Source organism: Fringilla coelebs, assembly GCF_963513975.1.
Source record: "Fringilla coelebs genome assembly, chromosome: 3".
Taxonomy (NCBI): domain Eukaryota; kingdom Metazoa; phylum Chordata; class Aves; order Passeriformes; family Fringillidae; genus Fringilla; species Fringilla coelebs.
The window spans coordinates 63085628-63101150 of record NC_140030.1 but is presented as its reverse complement, the minus strand read 5'-3'; the positions used below and the strand labels follow the sequence as shown (position 1 = coordinate 63101150).

General features: G+C 35.1%; 1 protein-coding gene across 2 annotated transcripts in view; it reads left to right on the top strand.

Moving 5' to 3' along the window:
• VTA1 (vesicle trafficking 1) overlaps positions 1-15523 on the top strand; it is a 37981-nt gene that overhangs the window by 4822 nt on the left and 17636 nt on the right. For both annotated transcript variants that reach the window (XM_084202727.1, XM_084202726.1), the window contains exons 2-4: positions 9156-9250; positions 12239-12366; positions 13014-13089. In XM_084202727.1, the coding sequence (XP_084058853.1) occupies positions 9156-9250; positions 12239-12366; positions 13014-13089 (299 nt within the window). The remainder of the gene's footprint in view (positions 1-9155; positions 9251-12238; positions 12367-13013; positions 13090-15523) is intronic.

Sequence of the window (15523 nt, the reverse complement as noted above, 5' to 3'; positions counted from 1 at the left end):
ATGATCTGTATAAAAAGAGGCGTGAAAAAATCTTCGCTTTTTAATTCGAGATGGAAAAGCATCAGAGAAATGCTTCCAGATGCTTGTATTAACATTAAAATGCTTGGTTTTGTGAGATGAAGCAAGAGAGAAAAGCAAGAGACAACTTCTATTCCACAACTAGTTGACAAACTCCTGAACCAAAAGTCATTCAGCTTTTAACAGAAATATCCATCTGTTAAATGTGACTGGCTTGTCACTTTCAAATGTAGTCAGACACCTGTGAAACAAGCTTCTCTCTGCATACAAATTATAAGAGTTTTTTAATATTATTATTACAAAAAAAACAGGACTGTGAAGTTCATGGCCAGACTAAGAATTCAGGAAATAAAGTTACCATGCAATTTTAAACTGAAATACCATTATTTTTTACCAGTTCTTATCCTTTACCAATCCAATTAGTCCTTCTTAATAGGAATGGCTAGTAATGGTCAGATATTTTAATTGAACGTTTAAATGATTCAATTTTTTATTGTATCTTGATGCATTCTGAATGATTAATTTAGAAGATGCGTGTAATTAAGAAGTATTAATAAAATTAAAATTAACTGGTATTTGCTGTATTTGGAGAGATTCAGCACATGCTTTGTGACCTCATTTATACTGGGACATTGTGGAACTGAAATGCATAAAAAAATGTGCTTGTAGAATTCTGTATCTTATAAGATCAAGTCCCTGAGCTTTCCAGTTTAAATAGTCATCTTTTGTACTAGTTTTATATAGTCCATTTGTAAAAGTACATTTTCTGTATTCTTATATTGCTGGTGGCAGAAAACCATTTTGTGCGCTACTAATACAACAAATGTTTTAAAGGCTTTTATTAGAGCTTGCATACAGAAGAATGTAATCTGTTCTTTACTCAGAGTAAGTTAATATGTTTAAGTCAGATATTTAAGTAAATACCAGTTTTGTAGTGTACTGTGAGACTTGATTCTGCTATGAGTATAAGCTAAAATTTTTTCTCAATTTATACTTTTCCCTTTGCTTTCTTATTTTTTTTTTTCCTTTCTGTTTTCAGTCTGTTTGCTCTAATTATTTCAAAGACTTGAACCTGGGGAAGACTGTGCTCTTAAAACTGCTTTGTCTGTAGAGACAGAAAAGCTGAAAAAGTAGTAGGAATAATAAAGATAATTGTATAAACTCCACAATCCTTAAAGCAGACTGTGGGTAGTGGCAAAAATTAAGATGATATTAACATTATATTATGCAGGATTTGGGGCTTTGCTTTGATTACATAGGTAATATTTTAAAATAATCTGTTCTAACAGAGATAGGAGTGGGAATGTATAGAACAAGTGTACTTCGGAGATTGAAACCTTTTCTGAGTTACATGTATTTGTGTAAAACTCTTAACTGTCACTTGTATACTGTAAATATACTAAGGTGCATTTTTTCCATCATATAATTCACCATTTTTTTCTATATATTTACTTCTCTGAAAGTAGAATTAACAACTGTCTTTTCCTGCCTGAGGTGTGCTGCTGCCTTTGAAGGAGGGATGCATCTCCTTTTAAAGGAGCATTCTGATTTGCAGAATCACAAAATTGTTGAGGTTGGAGGCCTTTGTACATCACCTCATGCAATGCCCCACTCAGAGCATAATCACTAGGGTAGGTTGTCTTATCACACAGTGATAAGACCCTCTGATCCTTTACTTTTCAAGACTTAAACAATCTAAGCTCTCTGCCTCTCCTGGGGTGACATGTCCCTAGCCTTTCGTCAGTCTTGTGGCCCTTCCCTTATTTCATACTGGGAGCCCAGGACTGCAGGTGTGGCACACCAGTGCTGAGTAGAATGGAAAGATCACTTGCCTCAACTTGCTGGCAACACTTCTCCTAATTCAGCTGTGGATGCTGGTAGCCAATAAGGTCAGGAGTACACTTTGGAAGCTTATCTCCTGGTCATCTAGGGTGCTTTGGTTCACCTCACAGAGTAGTTCAAATACAGGAAATAGGCTTCTTCCACTCTAAACTAAACAAGAGGGTGTTTCAGATTTGTGCTCTAATCACTAAAAGCTGTTTTATCCTCATGACTTGACCACAACTAATCCAGAGTAGCTGCCTTCTCCTCTTTTTGCATTCTAGAGATCTCAATTGCTATAAATCGTATGTTTAATGTAGTTTTTCTGTTTTATTTGGAAGTGCTTTATTTTCTTTATTTAGCTGTAGAGACCAGCTTTTAAAAATATGCGTAGTTTAAATATTGTAGGAAATCTAAGAAGCTTATGAGTTGTACATATAACTCTTACTGAAATTTTACAAGACCAAAATAAGTCCTTAAACCAGACAGAAGTGTGGTAGTGTAGAATACAATCATTTCCTGAGATTCATAGTAGGTATTGCTATGTTATTTGTTTTGTCATCTAACCTTAATAGTTACCAGTCGTGCTTGTCATTGGAAATTTTGTTTTATGTTGTAGTTGTTGTTGTTGTTGTTGTTGTTGTTGTTGTTGTTGTTATTATTATTATTATTATTTATTATTATTATTATGGGGACTTACTTGAACTTTCAGGAGTTTTAAGAGGCATTTGAGATCATTATGACTTCATAAAATTTGTCTAGCATGTAACATACTGTACTGTTAGCCACTCATTTTCTTCAGTAAGGTTTAGAATACTATCAAAGAATCTATCAAAGAATCTTGGAGGCAAGAGGGTCATGATGCTATCTTCTTTTGAGTTTCTTAATTATATTTTTTGTAGTCTTCATTTCCCCCACATTTGCATTATTTTTTTTTTCTTACAGGTTTCCCTAAGTTAATTTTATTTGAAAATAAGTATTTGAAAGTAGTTTGGTTTCTCTAGAATTCTCTGGAATGTTTTAGATTTTCAATTGATGCTGTCAGGCTAATGTCTTGTCTTTTGCAAGTTTCCTTTGGCATCATGTAATGAAGAAACAGTGTAAGACCTTCCAAGTTTGTTTGTCAGTATGTTAAATCTATTTGTAAAAGTCTCTGAATTTAAACAGTTTAGACTTAGCCATGTAGAAATATATTTATGACCTGCATGCAGAAATTACATGATTGAACTATGACACACTAATGTTTATGAGAGCAAGAGCATTTTTATATGAAAATATTTCCAGTAGTTTTGGATTTGAGTAGAATCCAATTTAATGTCTTTGTGCCCTTTGCTTCCCACATTTGTATTCCAGATGTTGGATTCCTGTACCAAGCATTTAACAAACGTTTTTCTGTCAGTGGCTTGACAAAAGGATGTAGAATCTGAATGAGTAATAAATTACGGTCTGGTAAAGCTTTCATCCCTTAATCAGAACCAAAATATTGCTAAAATTTATTGCAATGTTATTTGTTACTATTTTATGTCAGTTTGTTACTATCAAATGTCAAAAATATTTCAGTTGCTAATAATTTATTTTCTATGCTAGAGAATTAAATACACACAGGAAAATAGAAGTATAATCTTTTGATCCTGTTAGATCAGGAAAAAGAAAGATAGGTAGTAGGACAGAATTTAGAAGATAGAGAATAAGCCTATTGTGCATGCTTGCTGGCTGGAACTTTTGTTCTCTGGTATTTTTTACTTGGCACAAATTTAGTTTAAAATGGGAGTGAGGGGAGTTTCAGTTGTTATCCAAACATAAATCTGGAGTAACTTACTGTGTATGAGGAATGAATGTCTGGCACATACTAGAGACAAAATACTTGCTCTGAAATTGTGCTGTGTATTAGCAAAGGAAAAATAACATGGTATTACGTGACATAAATAAAGGCAGAGAAGTTTCTGTAAAGCTCACTGTATAATTCCAGCCAGCACACCCACACTTAGTATTTACTGAACAAAGATTAAGGGCAGCAAATCAAGATGTATATTTTGTAGTTGTCTTGGCAAAACATTTTTGTGAGAATGATTACTTGCCAAGTCTTTATGAATTTGAAGATAAATGTCCTGTCTACAAACTCTGAGCAAACTCTCTTAGTTAATAATTGGCAAAACAGTTGTGTCTTTGTGTGTAAAATTACAAGTGACTTTAGCTCTACTTCTGATGTTATTTAATATTTAAACATTAGCTCTCTCTAGCCTCCTTACCTCCTTAGTACTTTAATTTCTGCACATACAATACTACTTTGTTGGCCACATAAAAGTCTTTTTTGCTACTTAGTTTGAATAGAGAGGGACAAAAAATAGTTGTATCTATTATAAAACTGAGTGCATAAAACAAAAAGGAGGAATAACTTCATTCATCTGTTTGATTCCAGATATTCCAGATCTTAATCATAAATAGTGAAGAGAGATAAAAAATACAGGTCACTTAATTCCAAGATTGTCTGCATTCTTCATATACATTTAGGCTTTAAAACTTGAAAATTTTTGTAGCTACATTGTATGGTTTTAGTTTTCTTTTACATCAACATTTTCAGAAGCTTGGCTGTTCACAGGGGGTTTTCTTTTATTAGAAGTTCCTAAACAAATGCCTCCTGTAAGTCAAGTTCTTTAGTTTTAAGAGTGTGTCACTGGTCATTAGGGACATGCACTTTAAACATTTTGTTCAATGTATAGAGAAGTTCTGAAGAGAAAACCAAAATGATTTTGATGTAAAATGGCCTTTCAAGTGTTGTATTCTATAAGGTAAAACAATGCATTTGCAATACATAACACTATGAGGATTTATTTTGTGGCATCTATACTCTTCAGGAGATTACTTTCCACTTATTAGAAGTTGAACCATTGAAGCAAAAGTTTTGTGACTTAGCAAACACAGTAATAATACTGTCCATTGTTTTTGCAATATTACAAAAATCAGAGCAGCTGTATTTAATGGAATGTAAATAATTTGTTTTCTTTTGGATGTTGGGAAAGGGGGCAACAGAACTCATGTCACTGTTGACTTTCTTAGTGGAGATCCTGGAGGTGGTAAACTTTTGACCTCTTGTTCATGAGTTATTTGCTACTGAGATTACATGTCAATGTAAACGTGGAGGACAGTTCTTTGACCATTAATTGCTAGTTTAAAATTTGTCTGATTATTTTTACAAAGGAAAGGTATGTTTTACTCTTGCTGCTGAAAATTTAGTGATGAGGTGCATTTGCCTGTTTGCTGCAAGTTAGGCAGGAAAAGGACATTAACAGATTTACTTCTCTAGGTGAAAACATATTTTTCAGTTACAGTCATGTGTTTTTACAATAAGTAATATTTGTGTGATCAAGCACACACAAAAGATATGCAAGGGAACACCTTAACTGGCAAAGGTAGTATCAAAACCAACAGTCTTACAGATAGTCTTCTTGTAGAATACTTGGGACATTTGAAAATTAGAACAGAGAGGAAAACAGAAGAAACAGATGTGGAAGAACTTGCATTTGGAAATAAATAATTTTTTTTTCCTTATGAATATGATTTAGTAATACACAAAAACAGAAAAAGTATAACTAGTAGATGCTTTTTCCTGTTTTCAGCAGTAAGGCAAAGGATTGCTTAATGCTTTCAGATTTGCTCCCATACTGCTTTTCATACAGATAATTTCAAAAGCAAAATTTTAAAACATTAAAAGGTTATTATATTTATTTCATTATTGTCTTTCAAGATAAATACCAATTTATTTCCTCCTCTTCCTATTTTGTTTTTTTTTTTTCCTAGAAATCTCTAGTCCATTCAGTTTTTCAATTGTTTCACCTTCTGTTTGTTTGGTAAGTTTAATGGTAGAGGTTTTCAGTCCCAGAGTTTTACTTTTGACTAAAGCGGCATTGAGTAAAGCAGTAAGTGCACCTAAACATATCAACATTCTGTGTGTCACTGATGAGATTCAAACTGGTAGAGTGTACTTCTGTTTCTTCAGTTCATCAACTGAAACTGATGTTTGTGGAGATTTTTACTGGTTGTGTCTGCTTTGCATTTCCTAACCTGAAGGTTGTGTCATCTTTCATTGCAATTAGGTTTTATCAGTGTTTTATCAATAGCATCTGAGCCAAGACTACCTCTTGGCTCTGAATGCTACTAGGTAGTGATGCTCTGTCAATAGCTGTTTTCACAGACATCGTGTTCTTTCTTGGCCACCACTTACTTGACAAAAAAGGAATAGCGCTTGCCTTTGTCTGAACGATGGCCTCATCAGAGGCCTGTCTCTGGACAGGTTAGTCCTTCTTTCAAACATATAAATGTATGTGAAGAAGTGAGCATGCAAAAATTCCAGACTTCAAAAGCATTAAAGATCACAGTAGACTCTCTTGTTAGGGTAACTTAAGTGTGCATTGACCTTTTGCTAGTTAATGATATCTTTCCGGAAATCTTAACAATTTCTGTAGGTGGTGATACAAATTGGGACTTGGTGGCTGCATGTGGTAACTACTGTGGTCAGTTGTGTGGCACAGAAATGTAATTGCTGTGACAGGTGGAACACATGTAATCTTATCTCAGGTGACATTAATAGTCTGTCTCTAGGATGTCTCTGTTCCTGGTATCTTAGAGCTGCTGCTGCTGTGAGAACACTTTTTACTCTTTCTTGACAGTCTGTGCTTTGGATAATAGTACTTTGATTTTTAACAACCTAGAAGCCTTGGGTACCTTGGTCCTAGAATCTTTTGTTAGGAGGAAGGTGCTGATGGGCAAGATTGCTTGGTGTCACCCACAGTGTACATTTATATATGGACATTACATTTTTCTTATTTCTGTGACTATTGTTCTCTGAAATGTGATTTCTGTGTGTTCAAGAGTTGTTCTGCATTTGTTCATTGGAGTGCCTGAAGGAGTCTTAAAATATTTCTCAGCTGTTGAAATCCTAAGAGGGGAGAGGGCTGGTTTTCCAGGGCTTTTTCCAGAGAGTACAGATGTTTCAGTCCTCTAAATACACCCCTTGGGATATTAGGGAAGAAAAAATTATCTGGCTTTCACAATTTAAATGGATGTATTTGCTATGAGAGTGAAAAAACCCACATACAGGTAATACAAGAGTAACCATTACAGCGTGGAAGATATTTTAATTTTTAAACTGATCAAGGCTAAAGACATTTTCAGGATCCATTTATATGGAAACAGAGTTCTTTTTATATAAATGAATTATGGACGAGATCTGAAGATGCATACTTCAGCTAGTAAGGTAAATCTACATCCCGTAATGAACAAATGCATTTTGAATTTGTCACCCTAATGCATATCAGTCTAAAATTAATTTATTTTCCTCTGAAAATATCTTATCTTGGCATCCATCAAAAGGAAATAACTGATCTAGATGGCTTATTGGTTTAGCAACTTTACGTTAATTCTTAAGTTTTATATTGTTAAATTATACCATGAAATGGGTTCACGCAAGCTTACAATCAAGTATGTACTTAAAAATCAATTTAATTGAAGACTGCGAATTAGCTCTTTGTCATGTGATGGTGGTATTTTAATTGATGACTACTTTTAATATTAATTTTAGTGCCTTAGATGCAATTCTGTCTCTCTCTGTGTTTGACTGTCTTCGAAATCTAATTTCACCATTACATGTGCTAGTTTTGTAATGTTTAACATTAACATGTCAGTATCCTGAAGATAAATTAGTTGGTCTTAAGAGTACCCTTATCAGTAATTAACTTTAATAGTAATGTTGTCACTTGATGAAACCTACACAGAAATTCTTCCATTTGTCATGGTCAAGTATTGTGGTTTTTCTTAAGTTTTTACTAATTCCTTTAGTTTTGTTCAGGACTTTCACTTGGTTGTTCTTTACTGAAAACTTGAATATGAAGACGCTAGATCCTTTTATACATTGTAATAGTAAAAATAGAGAGGCACTGGAGAGCACAAGTATTTTATTTTTCAAGGATAGTGTCTTTAAATGGTTAGGCAAACCAACAGCTTTAACATTCAAAAATAAGTGGGCTTTGCAGTCCCAAATAAGGAATGTATGCTTAGTCTGGTTTGAACACTCAGTTGTATATAAAATAGGAAATACTACTTTAAAAATCCAGAAAAGTTACTTAAATTATGGCACTCACCAGCAGAATCTTAAGTTTTGTAGAAAGAGATCAAATTTTGTTAAACAAATTGCTAACAGATGGAAAAGGCAGACAAGCTTGTGAATATAAAATGTTTTCTTCTGCAGCAGGCATCAGGATAAGTGCAATGTGATAGCAATTGTGTTATATTTATGATTACTGAGGTAATTTGAAGAGAAAACATTTTCTCTAATATATGAAGAGGTGCTTGGGAGGAACGAGATGCTGAAGCTGTGAGGCAAGTTAGGATTGCTTGCAGAACTCTGTGTCCTGCAAGAAGGACATGGGTATTCCATAATAACTACCTCATGACAATATTTGGTGGAGTTACAGCTTTTGATTCTTAAACTCTGCATTTGAAAGTGTTTTTTAGGACTCCCTTAAGAGTCAGAAGTGAGAGAGGAATATTTTTTTTTTGTGGGAAATGTTCTGCATTTGATTATTGAATATTTCTGGCTATTTTCCCTTCTCGGTGTGTGTCAATCCTAGCAAATAATGCTTCCTTGTCTTTGCCCACAGTTTCATGAAGCCTATAAAATTCTGCCATGTGCAAATCTAAAACTCACAGTTTTTTGGTAGTAAAAAGATAATTTTTAATCAAAAGATGTTAATTATTCATGTTTAAGATCTTACTAAAAACTGGCAACTCTACTTGGAGGCGAAGTTTGATAAAGTCTGTCTTGCTTGATGTAAACATCAGGTTTGTGTCTTGAGTGTTTTGATGCTATGCATGCATATTCATGGAGATAGTAGGTGCTTTGTACCATTTGTTCAAGGCTTTTAAGGATAACTGGCTCCTGCTACATGAAGTTCTATTTATATCCATACACTCTCTCAAATGACTTTGAAGTTCCTATTTGGGTGAGTTGCAAGTGAGGGTGGTGGTAGTTTATAAAAGCACTTGATATTGCATAACAGTGATACAAATATCAGTTTAAAACGAGTAGGAATAGTCATTGGGGAAAAATAAAACTTAAATCTCCCCAGACTATCTCCTACTATCTCTGCAAGTTCAAACCTTACATTTTGCTGCCACTACTCACTAGTACTGGAGTCAGTATATGGTTAAATCATCAGTTTGTCTTTCAGGTGTGTTGGGAGGCATTGCATTGTTTGTTTAAGGGTTCTGCCTTGGATAATGACTTTCACTGATTTTTGTGTGTTTTGGTTCATTTCAAGGTCGTTTGTATGCAATGCAGACAGGGATGAAGATTGACAGTAAAACGCCAGAATGCCGTAAATTTTTATCCAAACTTATGGATCAGTTGGAAGCTGTAAGTAGAAGTTATTGCTTTCCTCAAAAATGATAATAATATTAATATAATTTTTATTTAAATGCCTGGAAATACTGTCTCTTCTCTGCAGCTATTCTGTATGCAAGCATACTGCATGAACTTCGGTTGTATGTAATAAATTGCAGAAGGATTGGAAGGAGATAAAGCTCTATGTGTGTATGCATGCACAAACATAATTGAAATTTTGCCATAAGATTTTGTGTAGACAGCATAAATTACAATGATTTATTTATACATGTTCTCATGACAAATCATAATTCATTAGGAAGTTAATGCAGGTCTTCTAGAAGACTTTTTAAAATTGATTTGCCTTTGATTCCTTGAACTCTGTAGAGTTATTTCACTGCTGTAGGACTTAATAGCCTAGTCCTGGGATGCTTTTGAAATCTCTAACCTAAACTGTTGTATCCAGGGAGCTTTTAAGAATACTCTTTAAAAGATAAAGATACTTCTGAATGTATCCTGTGTTAGAGATTGGAGATTTATTTTATACATTTTTGTAAGCACAGTCTAATCTGTGTGGGTAAGGGACAGCTATGCCACACTCTTCTGAATGAACCTGATACTAATTAAAAGTCTTAAATAGAAGAGAGTTTAAAAAAAGAAAGGTAAAGTTGTGGTACAGTTGGTCAGCTTTAGTTCCAGAAGTTGTTTATGTTCATACCCTGTAGTTTTCAGTGTTCTCAAAGGAAGAAGTTTGTTAATTCTAAGGTCTAAGTGCTCATTTGGAAGCATGAAGTAGTGTTGAAAAATGAAGCAGCCATTCTTTTTTTGTTAAGTATCAGTGATTCCATCCAAAGTCTAGCAGTGCCTGAAGAGTTGTGTGGAACTAGTATGACAGCCTTCAGTTATGAAAGATGGATCGCTTGCCCACAGAAGTATTCAAGGCCAGGCTGGATAGGTCCTGAGTAGCCTCTTCTAGTGAATGGCATCCCTGCTCACATCCCTGCAGGGGAGTTGGAACTAGATAACCTTTAAGGGTCTTTCCAATCCAAACCATTCTGTGATTCTTCAGAAAAAAAAAAAGAAACATGAACCATTTGTCTTTTTTTTATCATAACTTGTGCTTCTTGCTTTTTTTACCACTGATTTTTTGCAATGGAAAATTCAGTGTACAGTGATTTCTTGGTGTGTTATTTCATCGGATTTTGACATCTTTAATAGGACCGGGGTTTGTGTTCAAAGGGAGAGAGAGAGAGCAGGAGAGGCGAGATTAAAACTCAAAAGGATTTTGCTCTTCATTTCCTAAGAAATGTTGGGATTTGCTGGGTTACTGTGATACTGCAGAAGTTAATCTGCAGTGCTCAATTACCCCTTCTGTTTCAAAACTGAAGAGAGTAAAAAAGCAGCAAAAATCTATAGTTTCACCTTTTGGTTACTGGTAAGATTGTCTGTGCACAGATATTGAATATTCTTCTATGTATCCGGGTGGGTGAAGGATGGAGAGAGTACTCCTAGTCAAGTCTAATAGAGCAGTTTTGGGGCTAGGAATTTGGGGCTTTTGGAAAAGTTGGACCCCTGCTGTAATTTAGGAGCTGCTGGTTTGAGTCTGCCCATAACCACCAGGGGGCGGAGAGGGGTGCGGTTTAATTTTTTTGCCTAAATGCCTTGAGTTTTGGGTTGAAATTTTGTATCAACGTTTAAAACACCAGTACTGCTGTATTGAATCACAGATTGTGTGAAGGATATTTTCAACAGTAAACAGCTTGTTAACTTTAGTACTTTTAGAGGTGTATGTAATAGTGTCAGTTGTGTGTTTGAAATAATTGAGCATCAGATCAAGTATAGTAATCAGTTCTTTCTGAGTGCAAGGTATACAGATAGGTTAGAGAAATATATGTGTATATAAACAGTTTTCTTCCTGAGTTAGAGTCTTCGTCTGAGTGTTTCATTTGAACACGAATTTTGGTACTTTCACAAGAAAATTACACTTTGTAAAACAAATACTTTTTAAAAACCACATAGAGTAGTTTGATCAAAGCCTTTAAATTTAAAATTCTATTTGGAAAGCTTATATTTAACTACTGAAATGAAGTAACTCTTCTGGCAACATTCTATGTCTTAGAAAGTTGGCAGCAATCTAAAAAATATGGAAATGCTGCGTGCATGATTAAAATTTTCTTCGCACGCACAGTGAAAAATAACTGCCATTCAGAGATTGTTTTTAAATCTTTTGGCAAAATAAAGGCTGCAGGTTAGTATCATGCAGTGTTCCTGTTTTTGTTCTCTAAGGATAACCTGAGATTTCCTTATGTGCAAACAGTAAGCCTATTCAGAAGCTGTAAATCCACCTGTTGTAACTGTTAGAGGGTTGTTTGCTTTACTGATTTTTATTAGGAAACCTGAGGATTCTGGTACTCTAACATCTTTGAAAAGAGTTCTTTGAATTGAAGTATGCTGCTTACACTGAAAATTCCAGTAAATCCATAGGTCACCAGGCGGGTTGAGGTAGGGCTCAGATACTTTGAAAGATGTAATGAACTGCAGTGAAATAACCTCACAAGAGGAGAGAAACATGATGACTCTTAATCTACAGCACCTTCATAAAGCATGCATTACTTTACCAGTTGAACTGTGTTGAATCTTGACACAGGCTTCAGAGTGCTGGGTCATTCAGATGCTAAGGGGAAAAATATCTGTTGCAGTTCCTTGACGGCATTGTAGTTGTTTTATTTTTAACTTTGGCGGAGAAGATGTTGGGGTGTTGGTGGTTTTTCTAAGCATTTTGTGACTGAAGATTCAGAGCCACTTATTCGTAATATTTCTCTCTCCCCAAGAATGTGTGTTCTCTTTCACATGTTGCTTTTGGCATTTGTTGTGTTAGAAGCAGCAGATTTGTAAAACAAAATGTAAGTTGTTTCTTTTTAAATTGTACTTGACTTTGTTTTAATCAGCAGGTTCTTTTTGTGTTTGCAGAATTGCTAAGGTCTAATAAAGTAATTAATGTATTTTTCCAACATTTTTCAGATGAAAAAGCAATTTGGTGATAATGAAGCAATTACTCAGGAAATTGTTGGCTCTGCTCATGTGGAGAATTATGCCTTGAAAATGTTTTTGTATGCAGACAATGAAGACAGAGCTGGGCAATTTCATAAGTAGGTGGAAATCTTTTTTTTCTTATCTGAAGATGTTGGTCAGGGAATGTGAATATCCAAACTCTTTAATTTGAATGGAAGCAAGAATTGAGATTTAATACATTCTTTTCTCTTCTGGAAAACTCAATTTGTTACTACTTATAGGTCTCTAGCATCACACATTAACTGGTATCCTCCTCCTTATGCTCCTTAGGGAGTTGCTTTCCTACTGGCAAGCGTTCTAAAACCACAGGCTAATATTTTGCTTTATTTTATCAAGAATGTTATAGTTTCTATTGACCAGTAAAATAGTTGTGATGATCCATTATGTGTTTTGGTTTACAACAATTACTATAGCATGTTCATGTATTTTTCTAAGATAATACAGGATTTCTGATATCCTACAAATTCCAAGCTAGAAACTAAGTGCAGAACATGTTACCAGTTTTAAAAAATGCTGAACATTTTCTGTATAGTAGTTGGGAGACTAATCAATATTGCTAGATTTAAATGTTGTGAAGCAGCTTCTGTAGCATCAGATTAAAAGAGAAAAAAAAAGTGATGTTTGGCTTGAAATAAGCCAGTGTGGGCTAAGATTGCAAAATGCCTAAAATGTGATTCTGAGAGAGTGACATTGCCAAGTTAGCAAAATGCTTTCTTTTTTGCAGAAACATGATTAAGTCTTTTTATACTGCAAGTCTCCTGATAGATGTTCTAACAGTATTTGGGGAGCTCTCTGAAGAGGTAAGTGTCAGACTTATGAGTGTATTATCTGATTGCTTTTCCAAGCACTGACATCACTTTTATACGTCATGAATATGAATCCCAAAGAACAGTGAAGCCAAATACTTGTTAGAAAGCCATAAAGAATCATGCAAAGTATTTCAAATAAATTGTAGATGAAATACTAGACATCTGTTAGAAGATGCTTCATGACAAGTATCAATTAGAAACTCAGAGTTTGATTTTTACTGTGGGACACATTGAGCAAGTGGGAATGCTTATAGGGGAAAAAATGATGCAAGGTTCCTGGCTTTGTCCACCTTCACTTTTTCCATATCCTACTTGAAATTCACAGGTTTGGCATCCTGTGTGTAAATCCCCAATCTGGTAAGTGTGCCTAAAGTGCAGTTGTACTTGCTCAGTTTAACATGCAGTTATTGTGGCTACTTTCATTTGTAAATATTGGAAAGAAGGTAAAGCATGGTCTTGATAGTGGTGCATTTCTGGAATACTTTAGGATGTAAGTGTAGATACTAAAGATAGGTCTTACCCAAGAGAAATGCTTGGTGAAGAGTTCTTGCAAGATTCTCCATCTTCCGTAGCCTGAGACTCTACCAATCCAAAAATTTCATCTTATTGAAAGGCACAAATAAGTTTGCTTTTTGATGTGTTCTCTTAAAACTGTCTGCTCTGCACCCTGACATCCTTTACTAGATCCAGTAGTAACATTTCCTAGAGCCAGAGAGTGAATTCATATTTGCACATTGAATTGGACTGAAAAAAAAAAAGCTTCATCTGTAGGAATCCAGTGCACAGGGTAGTGCACTGATCAATTGATTCCTCAGAGTACCTGAAGCAATCCTGCTTTGAAAATGGAAGGAATTGTTACAAATGTCAGTGCAGTATGCTAGCAGTGGTATATTTTCTATTGTGTGTTGGGGTTTTTTGTTGTTGATGCTGAAAGGACAGAAATGCTTTGCAATTGGAAGGAAGAAGAATTCTCTCATTTTGTTTAATTGGTGAATACCAATGTTAAAAGAAAGTGTACAAGAAATACAGAAAATATTTGCTCCTCTGTATAGCATCATTACATTTCAAGAGTTTATTTATCCATTCTCATGTGAAGAGATGATGGGAGAAGTAGGACTTAACTGTCTTAGATTTTTGCAGAAGTTTTTTTTCAGCTTAAGTTACATTCAGCCTGACACCTGCTTATAGAGGATGACATCTATATTCAGACCATCTGCCTGTTTTTTCAAAGGATAGTTGAAATTGCCTTCATATGTGGACTATCGATTATTAAAAGGCTTTTAAAGCAATAACAGAAGGCATAGAAAGCAGATATTTGACACCTAGAATCAGAAAATGGGCGTTGAGCATAATATATATGTTTTTAAATGGCAAGTGATTGATTATTGGGTAGTATGAATGGATTGTGTCACAGATGAAGAGTGGTTGTTCTATATCTCCATATTAGAACTAGGCAAAAGGATTTACTGGATTATTTGATTTTACAAGACATGGCTTAGATCAGGGCAGTAGGAAGCTCTGCAATAGCAGCGTTCTTTTCATTTACCTCAGTAGTAACATTCATTCAATAGGGCAGCCTTCTGAAAAGGGACAGCAGTGCATGCTAAAAACAAGCCAAACCAACAGCATTTCACTTCTCAGTTCTAGAATGATAAGCTTTGCAGTCAGGATGCAGGACAGACATCAAACACTTTGTTCCATTCTCCTCTTCAATGCGTCATTTTGGTGCCAGGGTTGGGGGTGCTTGGCCTGTCCTTAAATATGCACTCCCAAGGGCACCACCAGATGGCCAAGGGCCTCAGCTGTGTCCCGAGGTGGGTGCACTGGGACTGGTTTTATCCAGCGTGGGGCAGCCCTGGCCTGTCCTCACAGACACCACTCCTGCCATGCTGAGTTGCCAGCGCCTGCGATGGACACCTGATACAACTGCATCTTCACACTTTGTCAATAAATAATTGCCATATTAGAATAGGGGGGAGATGTACAGGCTCTTAAATGTTGCATAATAATCTTTCCTAAAAGTAACATACTCTGGGAATGTGTTTTCTGCATTTTGTGGCTTCTAGAGTGTTTGTTATAAATGAAGGAATTTAATCTGTAACACTGACTGACCAGAAATAATTATTAAAACAAAGTTTAACAGAAAGCCATGTTTTCCAATTGCACCTTTTCTTTTTGAGGTAGAGTGAATGCATTTTAATAAATATGCCATCAGAATAGGCTTTTTTTTCTGGAGAACATCTTGTTTTCAAAAATGAAGACCAGATCTTTCTCTTGGATTGTGTGAGCATCCTGGGTGATACAATTTATTAAATATGAGCAAGGGAGCTTGCTGGAGATACCTTTTGTATTGTGTCTCTCTACCCTGTTCTAGATGACAGTGCAGTAGGCTTTGTGAAGTACAGTATTGAATTTCAGTTTATTA